General features: G+C 47.7%; 1 protein-coding gene across 2 annotated transcripts in view; it reads right to left on the bottom strand.

The window, feature by feature from the left end:
* Positions 1-18,503, bottom strand: part of GRL (transcription activator) — a 142,228-nt gene that overhangs the window by 38,847 nt on the left and 84,878 nt on the right. For both annotated transcript variants that reach the window (XM_087375549.1, XM_087375550.1), the window contains exons 13-14: positions 7,338-7,448; positions 7,142-7,220 (exon numbers count right to left, since the gene is read on the bottom strand). In XM_087375549.1, coding sequence (XP_087231675.1) covers positions 7,142-7,220; positions 7,338-7,448 — 190 coding nt within the window. The remainder of the gene's footprint in view (positions 1-7,141; positions 7,221-7,337; positions 7,449-18,503) is intronic.

Below are 18,503 nucleotides of genomic sequence, written 5' to 3'. Positions count from 1 at the left end.
AAGTGCATTCCAGAAAGTATCCCTTGCTTTGTGTCTGACTGGTCCGGGATTGTTCTAGATCGTGCAAAGTCAAGCTGCATTTGCATGTACTTCTAGATATTATTGCCATCAAACCCTGTAGGCTATCTCATGGGCTATCCATAGATGCCACTTATACCTTGGTATGATCCTTGTAGGCCTAGTTATAGTCAGTTAGGACTATTGGTACAGTTAGTTTATGTACCATCTAGGTCAGTTAGGACACTTAGTCCAGTTAGGGCAATTAGCCCTAGGGTTTTGTTATGTTGGCTCTCCCTTGAGCCTCCACACTTCAGTTTTGCAGCACTCTAGAGCTCTCATTCTTACTCGTCTTGCTGGTTTTCACACTCCCACGAGTGTTTGAGACCTTTCCAAGCACTTCTGTTGCAAAAAACCTCATTTTGTCGCGAGAAGACTGCACTTTGGAGCAACTCTCGCGAAGGGAACTGTTTTTCGGTGCATTTTCCAGCTTGCTGCAGCAAAAAACGACCACACACGAGCATTTACAGCATCTATACAGAATTCCGAACCTGTCCAACAAAAAAAATCGTGCATGCGTAAAAAATTGTACGGAAATCCATACATCTATCAGAAAATTCCGTACTTCTGTCCAATTTGTCAGAATTTCAATGCATTCACTACAGTACGGGCTGCCTCGAGGTGCGTGCCAATCATTTCTCAAAATTTCCAGCATTTCAGAGCTGCCTCGAGCTGTGTGCCGGCGTTTGGAGCCATTTGGAGCTGCTGAATTGATCCCTTCCCTCCTCATTTGGCATCCCTTTGCCTCGGGCTGCAAGCTTCTCTCCATTGGATCTCTTTCTCTCCATTTCTACGTGCTCTCCTCCTCGTGGGAGCACTTCTTTTGCTGTAATTCTCATTTCCAGCCGTCATTTGCTCGCTTTCAGAGCCTGTCACTGCTGCTCATCATTGGGTAAGCTGTTGTTGCATTGGCTTTTTCCAATTTCTGCTTCATTTGCATTTTGGAAAGGCCTCGTGTTGCCTTTGGGGATTTTTCTTGCAACAGATACACCTTGGGACAGCAAAGTCTTTTGCAAACATAAGCTTTGAAGCTTGGGCAGTTTTTTGGCACTTGATTCTGAGAGGTTGCCTTTTTCTCATTTGCTTTGCCAGTTGGTGCATTTGCCTTGTATTTCAGCAAGCTAAGCAAGCACGGGATCAGCTTGCATCTTTGTATCAAGTGTGGAATGAGACGAGAGTTGCCTATCTCCGCAAGCAGTTGAAAGATTTAAAGCTTGATGAGGGTGGTAACATGGATGCCTATCTCACTAATGTGAAGGATTGGAAAGAGCAGTTGGCCAACATTGATGAGATTATGCCTGATTCTCATCTGGTTTCTAATACCCTTGATGGGTTGCCCGATTCATATCAAGGCTTTGCTACTACCTTGAGGTTGGTTGCAAGGGGTGATGCCAATCATTTCTCATTTGACCAGCTTGTTGCTCTTCTTCTTCAGGAGGAGCAAAGTCGTGTGAATCGCAATGCTACTATGGCTAGTGATCAAGCATTTGCTGCCCATCATAAACACAAAGGTAAAGGCAAGATTTCAGCTGGAAAGCCCTCTCATTCCCATGCTGATCATTCACATGGTGCCTTTTCTTCACGGGATAACAAAAAGAAGAAGAGATGTAACTATTGCAGGAAACCTGGGCATGATATTTCTGAATGCAAGAAGCGCATAGCATCTGAAAAGAAAAAGAAAGAGTCTTGGTTCTTCTAGTGCAGAAGATCGACATGAGTCCACTAATTTCGCACCAGACCACCATTGGGCTTTCTTGGTTACATGTCAGTATAATCCTGATGTTCATGATGCTTGTATGGCAGTTTCAGATGTTCGTGATGCCTGGTTCTTTGATAGTGGTGCTAGCAAGCACATCACTTCCTGCAAGAAGTTATTCAGCTCATTGCAGCTTACATCTAAGGGGGGCAGTGTCACATGTGCCAATAATGCATCATATATCGTGAAAGGTATTGGGCAAGTTGCTCTTACTTCTGTCTCTGGTAGTATTGTCACTCTAGAGCATGTGCTTTATGTTCCAGGCATTCATAAGAACCTCATTTCTACTTCAGCCATTGCTACATGTGGCTTTTAGGTTATTTTTTATGGTGTGAGGTGTTCAGTGTATGATGTTGCACATGCCTCTACCCTGGTTTTGATTGGCACATTGTCTAGTGGTCTTTACAGACTTGATGCTTATGACAGATGTTCAGATGATGATGCTGCACTTGCCGATGCACATGCCTTTGCTATTGATTCTACCATGGCAGATACTCATTTGTGGCATGAGAGGTTTGGACACCTCAATTTTGAAGCCCTGGTGAAGTTATATAAGGAAGATATGGTTGTGGATCTTCCCAAAATGCATATGCCTACCAAACATGTTTGTGAACCATGCTTACTTGGTAAGATGCACCGTGCTGCGTTTCCCAAGGATGGGAGAGTTGGTGCTTCACGTAAGCTTTATCTGGTTCATAGTGATGTTTGTGAACCCATGAGGATTGCAGCTCTTGGGGGGCTCTACTATTTTGTTACTTTTATTGATGATTTCACCAGGTACACTTGGATTTTCGCATTGAAATCCAAGTCTGATGTTTCTTCATGCTTCAAGCACTGTATTGCCTTGGCTGAGAATGAGACTCGGCTGCACATTGCTCACATTAATACAGACAGGGGGGGTGAATACATGTCAAAGAAGTTTGCTGTTTTTTTGGCTTTCCGTGGCATTAATCATCGATGCACGGTGCCTTATACTCCTCAACAAAATCCCATGGCTGAGCGAAAGAATAGATCAACGATGGAAATGGCCAGATGCATGTTGAAAGGCAAACATTTGCCTAATAAGTTGTGGTTGGATGCGGTCATGTGTGCAAATTACATCTTGAATAGATGTCCTACAAAGGCATTGCAGACTATCACACCTTATGAGGCTTGGACGGGTCGTAAGCCTCACATTTCCCACCTAAGGACTTTTGGATGCTTAGCTTATGCTCATGTGCCTTCACAAAGACACACTAAGTTGGATGATAAAGCTGTTAAATGCATTTTTCTTGGGTATAGTTCAGAGAGCAGGGACTATAAGCTATATCAGCCCCGCACGGGCAAGTGTTTTGTCAGTCGAGATGTTGTGTTTGATGAATCTTCCTCTATGTCTTTGCTGGACTGTCGAAAACAGCCCGTTGTTGATGCCCCAAACATATTTGACAGCTTGATGCCTTTGTTTCCATCCGATGCTCGGGATGATGTTCCATCTAAGGTTGTCCCTCCTCCATCTGTTGGTCATTTACAGCCCCATGTGCATGTGCATGCAGAAATTCAGCCTGACATGACTATCATTGATCAAGATCATTTGCACTAGGCTCTTGACTAGGAAAGAGCAGAAATTCAGGAGCCTAAAAAGGTACCCCATTGGCTCCTTGACACATTAAAAGACAGCAAACAAGACACTCCTCTGCCAACCCGTACGAGAGCAGCTGTCGGGAAAGAGCATGCTAGTTTTGTTGCTTATGCTTTGGTTGCTACAGCATGCAATGAAGAGCCATTATGTCATCAAGATGCCTTTCAGAATGATTGTTGGATGAAGGCCATGCAAGCTGAATTTGATTCTATACATCAGAATGACACTTGGGAATTGTGTGATTTGCCTTATGGCAAGAATGCCATTGGAACTAAGTGGGTTTACAAGATCAAACGGAAAGCTGATGGTTCAGTGGACCATTACAAAGCCCGTCTTGTTGCTAAGGACTATGCTTAGCAGCATGGCATTGACTTTGAGGAGACTTTTGCTCCCACTTCCAGGATCACTACCATTTGCATTGGTATTGCCTTTGCTGCCCACTTTCATTGGCAGATACATCAGCTTGATATTAAGACAGCTTTCCTTCATGGGCATTCGCAGGAAGAGGTCTATGTTTCCCAACCTCCTGGCTTTGAGGTTGAAGGTTCTGAAAGCAAGGTATGCCGCTTGAAAAAGGCCCTCTATGGATTGAAGCAGGCACCTCGGGCTTGGTATTCGAGAATTCATTCTCATTTGCTCACACTTGGCTTTCAGAACAGCCCTACAGAGGCTACCCTTTACATCCGCAAGCGTGCGACAAATTTGCTAATTTTAGTCCTTTATGTGGATGACATGCTTGTAACTGGGACACATGCTCAGCAAATTGCAGATTTTAAAATTGATTTGCAGCAGACATTTGCTATGTCTGATCTTGGTCTTCTGCACTACTATCTGGGCATTCAATTTGCTAGCAATGAGGGGGGCATTTTGATGTCACAATCCAAGTACATTGGACAGCTTTTGCAGCATTTTCAGTTTGAGGATTGCAAGCCAGTATCCACACCATTAGAGACTGGTTTTCACTTCTCTTCTGAGGATGGTAGCGGTACATGTGATGTCACTCTCTATCAGCAGGCAGTTGGTTGTTTGATTTACCTATGCCATACGAGACCTGATCCACAGTATGCTATCTCACAGTTGAGCAGATATATGCACAGCCCATCTATGCACCATTGGCATGCCGTGAAGCGTGTTTTCAGATATCTTAAAGGCACTCAGCATTTAGGCCATCTTTATGGGGCTGATACTTTATCATGCGTGGGTTCATTGATAGTGATTGGGCTGGTTGTTCTGACACTCGTGTGTCACATAGTGGCAACTGTTTTATGCTTGGTACTTCCTGTGTTTCTTGGTTCAGCAAGAAGCAGAGTACAGTTGCTACTTTTAGCTGTGAAGCTGAGTACAGAACGGCTTTTATAGCTACAGTGGAGTGTGTTTGGCTTCGGAAGCTACTTGCATATCTTTGTGCATGTCAGACTGCTCCTACCGTCATCTTCACTGATAGTCAGAGTGCTTTGGCTGTTGCACGGAATCCAGTTTTCCATGCTCAAACAAAGCAAATTGAGGTTCACTATCACTATGTCAGAGAGCGATTATCAGCAAGTGATATTGAGTTGTCTTATGTTCCCACTGAAGACAACTTGGCAGATCTTGTTACGAAAGCTCTACCTCGACCTAAGTTTGAGGCTTTTCGGCAAGCTTTAAACTTAGTACCTTTTGTAACTTGATCTGTTGTACTCTGTACAGTCATAGGTTGTTGTATCCTACGGGACGAACATGTGCAACCATGACACTAGATATTTAGGTATCCTAAGCCATGTCCAGGATACTTCAGCCCATACCATGGAGGGGGGTTTGTAGGCTATCTCATGCGCTATCCATAGATGCCACTTATACTTTGGTATGAGCCTTGTAGGCCTAGTTATAGTCAGTTAGGACTATTGGTACAATTAGTTTGTGTACCATCTAGGTCAGTTAGGACACTTAGTCCAGTTAGGACATTTAGCCCTAGGGTTTTGTTATGTTGGCTCTCCCTTGAGCCTCCACACTTCAGTTTTGCAGCAATCTATTACAGCATCTCGTTTCTCTCCATTGTGCTTCCATTTTTGAGCTTCCATTGCTTCCAACACCCAGCAAACCCACCTTCTATACCTCCCTTCTTCACAATTGCAATCTCATCTTAGCCAAGCTAAATTTGAAACATGGCATGTAATGTAAAGTAGTCAAGTTAGTTTTTACTTTCCAGAATTAGGTTCAGGGTTTATCATATAACACAAGTCCCTTCGTCATTTAAAAAGTTGCTAGTTTTATGTGAAATAGATACCTTGGTTCTTTCTTCTTGGCTTTTCACTTTCAATTAGATTGTTGTCACCGCACCTATCTCACAGTGGATGACAAGGAGACGATGCATCATGTACCGAGGTACCACACTCCACTTCTCAGACCTTCTCAAGAAGTGCAAACCTCTATCAAGGCCTATTTTTGCACTATTCTTGAGATCTTGATCACAATGGCTTCAGTATTATTTGATGATGAAGTCCCAAAGGTATGGTTGATATAGATGACCCAGACACCCTTCCTAAGGAGGTACTTCTAGAGGCCCTAGATGGAGTCGTCTTTCGGAACACGTCAAGGTTTCGCATTTACTAGGGCAGTGCTTACATTACAAATAGATGGGCCACCTTGCCCACACTCTCTGAGCCGCCCTTCCCCTCGCCCCCTAGTCCCTCCAGTCCCTAGCCCCCTAGGCCCTCACCTCCCATTCCCTCCAGACCACCAACTGGATGGTAGGGGTGTACGAACCCCCCCCCCCCCCGGCCCCCCGCAAAAGTCAAGAGCCATAACCTCCTCAATTGAAAACCCCTGTGCCACCCCATCGAAGGCAACAAACAAGGATGAGACCTCACATAGAGGCCTCCAAATAGGGAGAGCGATCAGATTCGCCTCATCACAAGCACTCGGTTTTAGGACGAATTCTACGATCTTCCACCACAGATGGTGCCACCAGACAATGGTCACGTTCCTTCAGCACACATTTAGACAACTTCAGGGCCAAGGCCACGGATCCCGTCCTCCTATGTCTCTCTTTCCCCACCTACACCTTCACCACACATGCCACCTGATCCTCTAACTGCACCTGCTCCCCCCCTAGCCCTCAAGTTGCTCTACCCCTCTTGCCTTTGCACCAACCCACTCCTCTGCTCTCATCTCTTTCCACTAGCTCTTATCACGCTTGTCACCTATCTTCCTTCCAAACCTCATCACCCCCTCCCTCCCCCCTTGAGCCCATCCCACAGTCTAGGGTTCCTCCATCACCCTCACCCCCCTTCCTCTCAGAGCCCAACCCAAGCTTCATAGGACTCTCCCTCCCCAAGCCTTGGCCAAATGTCTTCCCTAGACTCGACTCCTCTCTTTTAGCTTCGAGGGCACAACCCCCACCAGGCCAACTGCTCCCACGAGAAATTTGGCACCAAGGGCCCTAGAATTTTACATGGAGATATCAGAGCTCGCCCTAGAATTCTTGGGACCACATGAAGCACTTGCATGAGAATACCAAGAGATACAACGTGTGTGCATAGTTCTTAGTATGTTGCTCGCATTTGTGAGATGGCCTTTATGACTTCTTTCGAAGCATATAAAAGCAACACTAGAGTCCATGCAACTCTATACGGAATTCTGGATAGGAAGGTACATGGTATCTCTCTCATCTTTGAATTCCTTATAGTAATATGATGCATATGGCAAAACTTCCAAGGCTTTGGAATGCAAACCTGAGATATATTTTTGAATGAGCGCACGGAGTTTGTCCATGCCATTTAATAGAAAGCCAATAGTAGGATCAGTTGCCTCCTGCATACAGCTTTTGGTGAGCCCTTCCAAAAGATGATGTAGAAAGAATGTACGTGCAATTTTTATTTTTTATTTTTTTTAACTTGCACACGATAAATTCAAGAAGAGGCATCTTACAATTTCCACTGGAGCCACACGTCCACCTTTAGACTTCCCAGAAAAAACTCCTACATGTGTGAAGTACCACACAACCTCAGTACGAGCCATGGATAAAGCCGAAAACACCATCTGAAACAAAATACAAACGAATCATCAGTGCCCAACCACAATATCAAACAAATAAGGTCTCTTAGTGGAGGAAAGCATCATTAAATAAAATGAGCTGCTTTGACTTTTTGTAACGTATCAGAACACAAGTGACTCCAATAGAGTCATAGCATGCCACCTTGGAATACATGATTTAGTACATGAGAGTAGTTGTCCCATGTGTTCCTGCCCATATGTCAAAGAATGAAGTGCAAGAACAACTAGATCTCTATAGAAAGGTGGCCTGTCAGTAGTAGATTCCACACCTTTGACCCTTGGGGCTGTCTTGTGTTATGAATTTTGCGTAACTTAGATTTCCAATATTAACTTGCCTACATAGCAATGCTTTTCAATTAATTGAATTATCAATGGTGAAGCGAAAGTCTAAGTCTATCGCACGCGCGCGCAAGAGAGAGAGGAGTATTAACGTCTTCAGGAGGCCTCACGGGCCCGTGAGACAAGATACAATCAAGAAAAGTAACTCATACAAGCTCCTATGGGATGAGGCAAAGCGCTCACTAAGGCCCTTGCTGAGTGCTATACTAAGAAAGACAAAACTAATACTCAAAACACAAAAAATTCAGAAACCCTGAGATGATTAGAGATGTCATCTATGATCTTGGTGTCATGGTAGATCTCCATTGGAATGCAAACATATGGTGCATCTCCCTCTTCCGGGTCGTCTCATGCTGCGGTGGGAAACATGGTCACATGAACTCTGTATCTGATGAGCCATATCGAGAATGACACTTTGACTCTGGCGGTGCCCTCGGAGTAATACTAAGATGGGCTGGACATCCATCGTGCATGCTCTAGTCATACTCTACATCATGCATCGTCTCTGTATCTCTCGCTCCGTAGCTCCGCATTGTCTCTTCCCGCTGATCCACTCTGCCCTCATATCAGCTAGCTCCTCCTTCTCCACTCTACTATGTCCTTGGGGCTGACTCAAATGCGTAGAAATCTGTGACATGTCACTTTGCACGATCTATCTCTGTGTACTGTGGCATTGTCACCTCCTGTTGTCTGATTTGTCTCAGTAGGGTCTCTCTGTGTTGCCGTATCTCAACTGGATAGAGACCAACACAAACATGGTCATGAAAGTGGATCAACAAAGAAACTGGCCCAAAGCTGTGGCCCTCTTGAAAAAGACAATAGTATCATCCACGGATCTCATAATAGACTGGGCAAGTACATAGGAAATGCTCCTCTATCTTCACCTCCTCTAATATATAGTCTGCAGATCCCTTGCTCTCTAGGTGTGCCTATGGCTCTCCCTGCCTCAATCCTCAGCTGATGGGACGAGACACGCATCTGTCCAATCGCTATCCTCAATGCATGTGAGACTCATCTATCCTCCAAGTACTGAGGTCTAGTAATCGTTCCATCCTCCCATGGAGGAGGCGAGCACCTTTGTGACCACCGCCATGGGGGTCCCCGACCATGGCATAGAGGGAGCATGGCATGTTGGGAGAGATCCCAACCGAGAGCAGCCCCTAGTCATTCGCTTCAGAGATTCACATGCCCGACTAACGACACTCCGACGCCGAGCCGCTCTACGAGAGCATCCCACCCTGTCCATGGACGAGGATTTGACACCACTATAGATTGAGGAGCGACAAGTTCTTCTGCAGCAGCGAGATGTTGCCCGCAAGGAGGGAAAATGGGGCCGTGGTCCGAGATGGTAGGTTGTTGACCGGCACCTGTCGGGCTCCCACCCCCGTACACCCTAGGGGAACGGGGCCTATGAGACTCAGGTTTCCGAGACCCTAGACTCACCATTCGGAACTGTAATGATACCTTATGGTCAGACCGAGGCAACTTCTCGAAGTCTTCTATAGGACGAGACATAGTCTTTTACACGGAGACAAACCAGAGCCCAGAGCATCCACTACTGATAGTCAGTGGCTACACATGGGAGTCAGCCTTCAGCGATGAGACGAGGGATACAGGAGGAGTCCGAGGGTCAGGTGGGGTCGCAGTATTATACAGGGCTTCCCTCGCTGGAGCCATCTCCATTGAGAGGAAGGACGCACACTCCCGATTCATGTGGATCCGGATCTAACGCACAGACACCCGTGACCTTTTCATAGCAATATGCTACTTCCCGCCAAACACATCCCACTTCGCCAGAGTGGCACGAGACGAGGGTGAGACATCGCCATATGCACCCTTACATCAGGATATCCCAGACCTTTCAGCCCGCGGAGAAGTTCTCCTTGTTGGGGACTCCAACGCCAGGACGAGCACGCGACAGGCACCACTCTTGGACTTCCGAGACGACTCTATCATGCTACCAGACATGGACCTAGACGAAAAGGTATGACCAGGACCTCATCAGACCAACACGGGCCTGTTTCACCATATGGACACGCGCTCCTTGATCTGGGCAGGATGCATGATCTCATCATCTACAACGGGCTTGACCTATGGCCCTCCTCAAGTGGTTTTACTTGCTTCCCACACGGGGGGCACTAGTGTGCTAGATTACATCATGGGATCCCCTACCTTCACTTCATGTATCACCAACTTCACCATAGCACCACTCCCTCCAAGAGCTGATCACACAAACCTATTCTTCACTATCGCCACCCCACGCTTAGCCACACCACACACACCACATAGGAGGCACGACACCTACCACGACATACACTTTGATCACAACCTCTCACCGGCCTACTCTGGACGCCTAAACAGACTCCTAACCTACATTGATCACATACCACTCATAGAGGACCGTGCTGCCCTAATTAGTCGCACACTCCATGAGGCTGCCCTCCAAATCTTTCCCTACACCACACGGTCCACTAGATCACCACCTCTTGGTTCTGTACCCTGCAACAATTGGTACCATGCGGAGTGCAAGGCTTATCGCCCACAGCTCCGACTTGAAACCAGATGTCACCTCCCGAACACACCAGACACGGTACGCAAGTACCGACGTCTCGTACGTCGGAAGAAGCAGGCATTCCTTCATCGAAATGAGGAGGAGCTGCTGCACATCTTATACAGCAACAACTCTAAGGATTTTTTGCGGAGATTCCTTGAGCGTAGGTCTCCATCACCCCTCACCGACACGAAATTCTGGCACACGTATGCACACCATCTTTATGATGTCCCACACCAGCCCACTCCAGATCTCATACACACACCTCGCCCCACCACTTTCACGTTGTTCACTAGAGGGGGAGTCAAGGACGCGACATTGAAACTGCACAATGGCCGAGCTAAGGATCACGAGGGGCTATGCACTGAGTTTATCGCATATGGGATCGACACGTTAGCCCCGATCCTAGCAAAACTATTCAATGACGTTGTTTGCCTTGGCTTCCCCCGCACTTGGACACTCAACACCATCACCCCCATCCTCAAGGCAGGGGATCCCATGGACCTGAGTAACTATAGGACTATCATGATTGGACATGTGATGTCCAAGATCTATGCAGTTGTATTGGATGCATCGGTCAGCCTGTTCGCAGAGATGAGACGGCTCAAAGCAGAGGGTCAAGCCAATTTTAGGCAACACCATGGGGTTATGAATCACATACTCACACTCAGGAGTGTCATTGAGGAGGCCAGATCACGGAAGGAGAGGGCATATTGCTACTTTGTGGATTTCCGCAAAGCCTTTGACATGATACCTCGAGCTCGTCTCATCACATGCCTATAGACACTGGGATTTGATCAGGAGATCATCTGGGCAGTCATGGCACTTTATAAGAGAGTCTCAGGCCGAGTTTGGATAGGCACAGGTTGGACAGATGAGATCTTGAGTACCGTAGGGGTCAAACAAGGTTGTCCCTTATCACCGACCCTATTTGGCCTCTACATCGATGAGCTTGAGACTTTCATGGGGGCGTTCCGAGGGACCGGTTGCTCACTTGCCGCGATCATCATCAGGATTCTTCTTTATGCAGATGGCGTGGCACTCTTGTCGTCCACACCCGAGGGGCTCCAGCGACACCTGGATGTACTGCAGGCTTTCTGTTTATCCCATGATTTGGAGGTCAACCTTGGCAAGACCAAGGTCATGATCTTTAACACCTCTCGAGTAAACATGCAACGAAAGCAATTTACTTTTACTTTGGGTGGGTCACCAGTTGAGATCGTATCCTCATACACTTACTTGGGGGTCATCTTCTCCGGCCCGATCTTCACGATGAGACCAGCCGTGCAGGCCAGACTGAGTAGGGGATACACCTCACTGGCTCGACTAGAGAGACAATGCTTCCACTCCCACTTCCAGGACCCTCGAACCACAAGGCTCTTCTCTTCGACTCCATGGTCCGACCAGCCGGTAGGTATGGCAATCCTTGTTGGGGGCCTGACATGTTAGAGATAGAGTGGACACGGGTGGAGCACCTATAGATCCTCATGCTCTCAGGAATGATCCGGGGGAGACCGTCTGTACCACATCACATCATTCAGGCCGAGTTTGGTGCTTCTCCACTCCAGCTAGATGCAGCCTTTCGGACCATCACATATCTACACCGGGTTAGATCATATGCGGACTGCACATCAGGGAGACAGAGGTTGCCATGGTTGGCTTACGATTCCTCCATAAGGTTGGCAGCAGAGGGAGACAAGCGATGCTGGTATGCATGGACTCACAGATGGTTTGTGAGACTAGGGTTTCACATCGATAGGATACCTCCTTTTCAATACAGTTTAGATGCCCCTCCGGTACTCCCACCCACCATCCCGATTGGGCCACACACCAACCAGGTCATTCGAGAGGATCTCCTGCAGCTACACACCTTTAGGACCTGGTTGGAGCCGAGGGAGTTTCCAGTGAAGCTGAGTTTCTACAGAGGTTACTGTCTTCGTATTTCGGAGGAGGGATTCATCACACCACCGGGGTACACTGAGCTTCATTTGCCTCACTCACTACGGATCTCCATCGGACAGTTTCCGGTATCATCACACCGCCTCCGCATAGAGAGCGGCAAAACATAGGGGATTCCTAGGGAGCATCGCTTATGCATATTGTGCGACTATCAGGACGTTGAGTCGGAGGAGCATTTTATTTTCAGGTGTCCAATGTACTACGAGATCCGAGGTCGCTACCACTGCCTCTTCAGAGACGGCTCCAGGCTCCTTTCCAGATTCCTCACCTACCCAGATCAGAGATGCCTCGCAGCCTTCATTCACGAGGGGGTCCGACACAAAGAGTACTTACTCAGGCGACGGGGCTTGGCCACATCATCAGACACCTCTCAGAGCAGGATCACAAAGTTCTTCCCATCGAGTGACATCGATCATCCAGTCTCTAGCCGCAGACGTGACAGAGACCCGACCCGACGACCGCAGCACGACACACGAGACATCGAGGGGACACACAGATCACTCTGGGGGACCTCCCGTCATTGTTTAGACCCGAGATATGTCCCATGGGAGTCACAGTGGCTCTGGTCTTGTGTCGAGCCTTGTCCAGGAGACCGAGACGCACGACACCCCTTAACGGGCGCCAATGTCCCATCACCGGCTATGCACGAGCCAAGGCAACATGACATACGGAGGATTCCGCTCCGCTCCAGTCCTTTTCTTTTCATTGTTACATCCAGATGTATTTGATTATGTATGATCAAACTTAGGATTCAGCACGGGTGATGATGCTCGTTTCAGCAGCACCATCCTTACTGTGATTTGTATCAGGTTTTCTTCAGTCTCATAGACCCATCAGTCTTTCAAAGACTCTAATGAAATTTCTCTCTCTCTCTCTCTCTCTCTCTCTCTCTCTCTCTCTCTCTCTCTCTCTCTCTCTCTCTCTCTCTCTCTCTCTCTCTCTCTATCTGCTATCTCTCTATCTATATATATATATATATATATTATGTGGATGATGATGCCAGGGATGACTATGTCTACACAATTTTCTCTAGCATGGGCTAGGATGCTCGCTTAGTAGCTCCACCCTTTTGCTCATTGTATCAAGTTTTCTATCAGTCTCATAGACCTATCGGTCTTTAATAGACTTTAATAAACTTTCTCCTTTCTTTCTTTCACTTGTTATCATGAGCTTATCAGAGTTGGAGGGGACGTGGATGACCTAGTAGATGCACTAACACCACCGAGACGTCCGTGAGGTGTCACAGGTATTCACAATCCCCTTGATGAACAAGCACTGGTGCTCTCATAGTATCTGGGGCATCACATTACCACATCTTCCTCAGCCTCGATCTCCTACGTGTGGCATGGGAGGCTTAGGTTCTCGCCCTATATGTCAAACCCTCCTTGGATCACCATGACGTCAAGTGGCCTCTCCACATCCTAAGTCCAAATGACCAAGGCAAGCAGATTACGCCGTCATCATTGACATGCTTTACAAGCACTGGGATATTCTATGAGATCTAGCAGGCTTACACAGACAATGAGCACATGGTCTTATACAGTGTACATGCAAACATGCTCAACCTTAGGCTATTGTGTTTCAGCTATCTCTTTTGCAGATCCACTAGGCACCCCCAATGAAGGGATGGCTATTTGATATACTAGTGAGATCGAGCCATGTATAGCACCCTTTTGGGGGAGGGATTTCTAAATGACCAATTTGCGGAGATTTGAGAGGTGATAGGTGGTTAGGTCCATGTCTGGTAGCATGATAGAGTCGTCTTGGAAGTCCAAGAGTGGTGCCTGGCGCGTGCTCGTCCTGGCGTTAAATTCCCCAACAAGGAGAACTTCCCCGTGGGCTGAAAGGTCTGGGATATCCTGATGTAAGGGTGCATATGGCAATGTCTCGCCCTCCTCTCGTGCCACTCTGGCGAAGTGGGATGTGTCTGGCAGGAAGTAGCATATTGCTATGAAAAGGTAACCAGTGTCTGTGCATCGGATCCGGATCCATATGAATCGGGAGTGTGCGTCCTTCCTCTCCATGCAGATGGCTCCAGTGAGGGAAGACCTGTACAATACTGCGACCCCGCCTGATCCTCAGACTCCTCCTGTATCCCTCGTCTCATCCCTGAAGGTTGACTCCCATGTGTAGCCACTGACTATCGGTAGTGGATGCTCTGGGCTTTGGTGTGTCTCTGTGTAAAAGACTATGTCTCATCTTGTATAAGACTCCGAGAAGTTCCCTGGGTCTGACCATAAGGTACCATTACAGTTCCAAATGGTGCAGGCTAAAGTCTTGGAAACCTGAGTCTCATAGGCCCCGTCTCCCTAGGGGGTACGGGTGGGAGCCCGACGGGTGCCGGTCAACAACCTACTGTCTCGGACCATGGCCCATTTCCCCTCCTTGCGGGCAACATCCCGCTGCTGCAGAAGAACTCATCACTCCTCAAACTGTAGTGGTGTCAAATCCTCGTCCATGGGCAGTTGCTCTCATAGAGCGGCTCGACGTCGAAGTGTCGCTAGTCGAGCATGTGAATCTCTGAAGCGAATGACTAGGGGCTGCTCTCGGTTGGGATCTCTCCCAACATGCCATGCTCCCTCTATGCCATGGTCGAGGACCCCCATGGTGGTGGTCACAAAGGTGATCGCCTCCTTCATGGGCGTTGTAGTGGTGCTGGTGCTGTCTCGCGTGATCCCTCGTATCCGAATGTTGAGGGCCTTCGAAGCCCTCTGCTACTGCTCCTATATGGCGGCTGAAACGGTTGCCTTTGCGGGCTCCCGTTTCGCCACGTCCACCCATCTAGTCGTCTCTGCTATAGCCGACTGTATCGTGGCTATCTGTGGCTCCATCTCTGTGACTGGGGTCCCGAGCTCCTCTCAAAGCTGTGTGATGTCGTGTCTGAGTCCCTAGATAAGGGTGCCCTGCTCGTGTATAATGCGGGCCTGCTCTTGGGTGTAATGTGTCAGCTCTGCCTAACGGGCCCGGATGCTGTGTATCTCAGCCAATAGGGAGTCCCAAGCATCTGGTGGGGGCCTAAGATGTCCTGGTCCAGGTGGGAACTGGATCTCGAGAGGGGTTGGAATGAAGGTGGGCTGCTGAGGTTGTACTGAGGGTGGGGACAGCATGATCTGGGCGGGGGAGTGGTATGTAGGAGTAGCGAGGCCGGACGAGGTGATGAAGGGTGGTTGACTAAGAGGTAGAGGTCTTCTGGGCCGCGGTGCTGTCCACTGTCAAACCGCTCCGGTTGCTGTGTTTGTTGAAGTCCTCCAGACTAAGTTGCTTTTGTGTTTTCCCCTTGTCACCGTTCCCCTTCCCCATCTCCACGCGTATGCAAATTTGGACCGAAGGGTCTCCCACCTAGTCTCCTCTCCTCATCCCCCTGTTCCCTTCATTATGGGGGAGGCAGCAGCGGGCAAAGAAGGGATTGTAGGAGGTCGGAGCTGTTGGGCAAAAAAAAATAAAAAGGATCGGAGCTGCAAGCGGGGTTTTTTTTTTTTTATTAGCTGAGCGAGGGGAGGTAGCGGGGGGGCTGGGCGAGGGGTAGCGGGGGGGGAGCGGGGGGTAGCGGAGGGGTAGCGGGGGGTAGCGAGGGGGTAGCGGGGGGTAGCAGAGGGGGTAGCAGCGAGGGGGTAGCGGAGGGGCTAGCAGCGAGGGGGTAGCGGAGGGGTAGCGAACGGGTAGCAGCGAGGGGGATTTAGCGAGGGGGTAGCAGAGGGGATTCAGCGAGGGGTAGCGGAGGGGTAGCGAGGGGGTAGCGGAGGGGTAGCGAGGGGGTAGTGGAGGGGGTTTGGCAAAGCTTATCCTCCTCTTTAGCCTCCAAGAGGAAGCTCATCTGACAAGTGTTCCTCACTCTGTCTCCCCACACCAAAGAAATAGTTTCTCATACAAGTTGCCACGGGCTGGTGCAAGGACTCCATAAGGCCCTTGTTTGTTGCTTTCTAAACCAAAATCCAAAACACGAAATCCAAAAAGAGACAAAACTCTAGAGTTCAGAAGTATAAACTAGGATTCGGACTTTGCGCCTCGACAGTCTAGGAGTGCCTATCATGGTGGCGTCCTCTTGTGGGATATGAGGATATCTTATAATTGCCTTTGTCAAGGCATCTCTCGACGTGATTGGGGGGCGTAGCTTCCGTGGTTTTTGTATGCGGTGGACCATACCAAGGGTGATACCTCACCTCTGACGATCCCCTCTGAGTAAGGCTGAGATAGACTAGACCTCCATCATGCGTACTCTGGTTTGTGTCTCCTTACTCTTTCAAACTCTTACGTAGGTACTCTAAATAATTGGGGTTGCTTTTGCACTCCCTGGGAGCTGCCCTGTGCCCTCCCTAAAGCAGATGTGTTAGAAATGAGAGAGTGAGAGAGCAGGAAGCAAGAGAGCTGAACGTAGTGCTTGCAATAGAAGAAGTGACTAATACAAGAAGTGGGATGGGTTTTGTCTAAGTGACAAAACCTTATCCTTCACTAACCGTAGTTAGTGAACTAACTGTGGTTAGGGGGAAAAATCTAAATGAGGGAAAAGTGCCCCTAACCTACTTATTAGATTACATTGGTCACTGCTGAATTATAATAATAATTCTAACACCCCCCTACAGTGTCAATGTCATGTACAAGAAAATGATCAATCACCAAAAGGATATAAGTTCAAGGCACTACGAAATGCCTCAAACTTTTCACGTGGAAGTGGTTTGGTGAAGATGTCTGCAACATTGTCATGTGTTGACACATAGATCATACTGATCTCTCCTGCATGCAACTTCTCTCTGACATAGTGATAGTGAACCTCAATGTGCTTCGTGCGAGCATGAAACACATGATTCTTTGCCACTACTATAGCACTCTGACTATCAATGAGAATCGGAGAAGGACCCTCCAATGAAAGATGAAGATCAGCAAATAAACGACGCAACCAAACACATTCAACTGTCGCTGTGAAAGCTACCCTGTACTCAGCTTCACATGAGGAGGTAGCCACTGTAGACTGTTTCTTGCTCAACCAAGAAATGCAAGCATGACCTAGAAAGAAACAATTCCCACTGGTGGACTGCCTAGTATCATAGTCTCCAGCCCAATCTGAGTCACTGTAAGCATGCATCTTCAAGTCACCCCCCCTGGGAAACATCAAGCCAAAAGACTTTGTACCTTGCAAGTAACGGAAGATGCGTTTTACAGCCTGCCAATGCATAATCTTTGGGCTGTGCATATACCTGCTCACCTGAGAAACTGAAAACTGAATATCAGGTCGTGTATTGCAGAGATAAATTAGGCATCCAACAGCCTGACTATAGAGTGTGACATCAATTGATTCACCCGCATCATGCATTGTAAGCTTCAGCCCTGGCTCCATGGGAGTGGACGTAGGCTTGCAATCATGCATGTTGAATCTATCCAAGAGCTTTTGAACATAAATTGGACTGAGACATAACAATGCCACGTTTCTCTTGAACAAACTGGACCCCCAAAAAGAAATGTAACAAGCCCAAGTCTGACATATCAAATGTAGCTTTCAATTGGGCCTTGAAATCTGCAATTACTTCCTCATTTGATCCGGTGAGCAGCATGTCATCTACATAAAGAATGATGACCAAAATATCCCCCCCATCCTTCTTGATGTAGAGGGTGCTCTCAGTTGGACTATTGTGCAGCCCCTTGCTGGTCAGAAAGGCATCAATTTTGGCATACCATGCACGTGGGGCTTGTTTCAGCCCATACAAAGCTTTATTCAGCTTGCATACCTGAAGTGCATTTTCTGAAATTGAAAAGCCCGGAGGTTGTTTGACATAAACCTCTTCCAACAAGTCTCCATTAAGGAAAGCTGTTTTAATGTCCAACTGATGAACATTCCATTCAAAATTTGCAGCCCCTTGCTGGTCACAAAGGCATCGATTTTGGCATACCATGCACGTGGGGCTTGTTTCAGCCCATACAAAGCTTTATTCAGCTTGCATACTTGAAGTGCATTTTCTGAAATTGGAAAGCCCGGAGGTTGTTTGACATAAACCTCTTCCAACAAGTCTCCATTAAGGAAAGCTGTTTTAATGTCCAACTGATGAACATTCCATTTAAAATTTGCAGCCATGGCTATAACTGACCTGATGGTTGTCATCCTGGATGTAGGAGCAAAAGTCTCCTCATAATCTATGCCCTTTTTCTGAGCATATCCTTTTGCAACCAGCCTTGCCTTGTACCAATCAATGGACCCATCT

This window comes from Dipteris shenzhenensis, chromosome 6 (assembly GCF_047967505.1).
Source record: "Dipteris shenzhenensis isolate YYH24624 ecotype China chromosome 6, Dip_SZ_1.0, whole genome shotgun sequence".
Lineage (NCBI taxonomy): Eukaryota > Viridiplantae > Streptophyta > Polypodiopsida > Gleicheniales > Dipteridaceae > Dipteris > Dipteris shenzhenensis.
The sequence above is the reverse complement of the archived record's forward strand: the minus strand, read 5'-3'. Positions and strand labels throughout refer to the sequence as shown.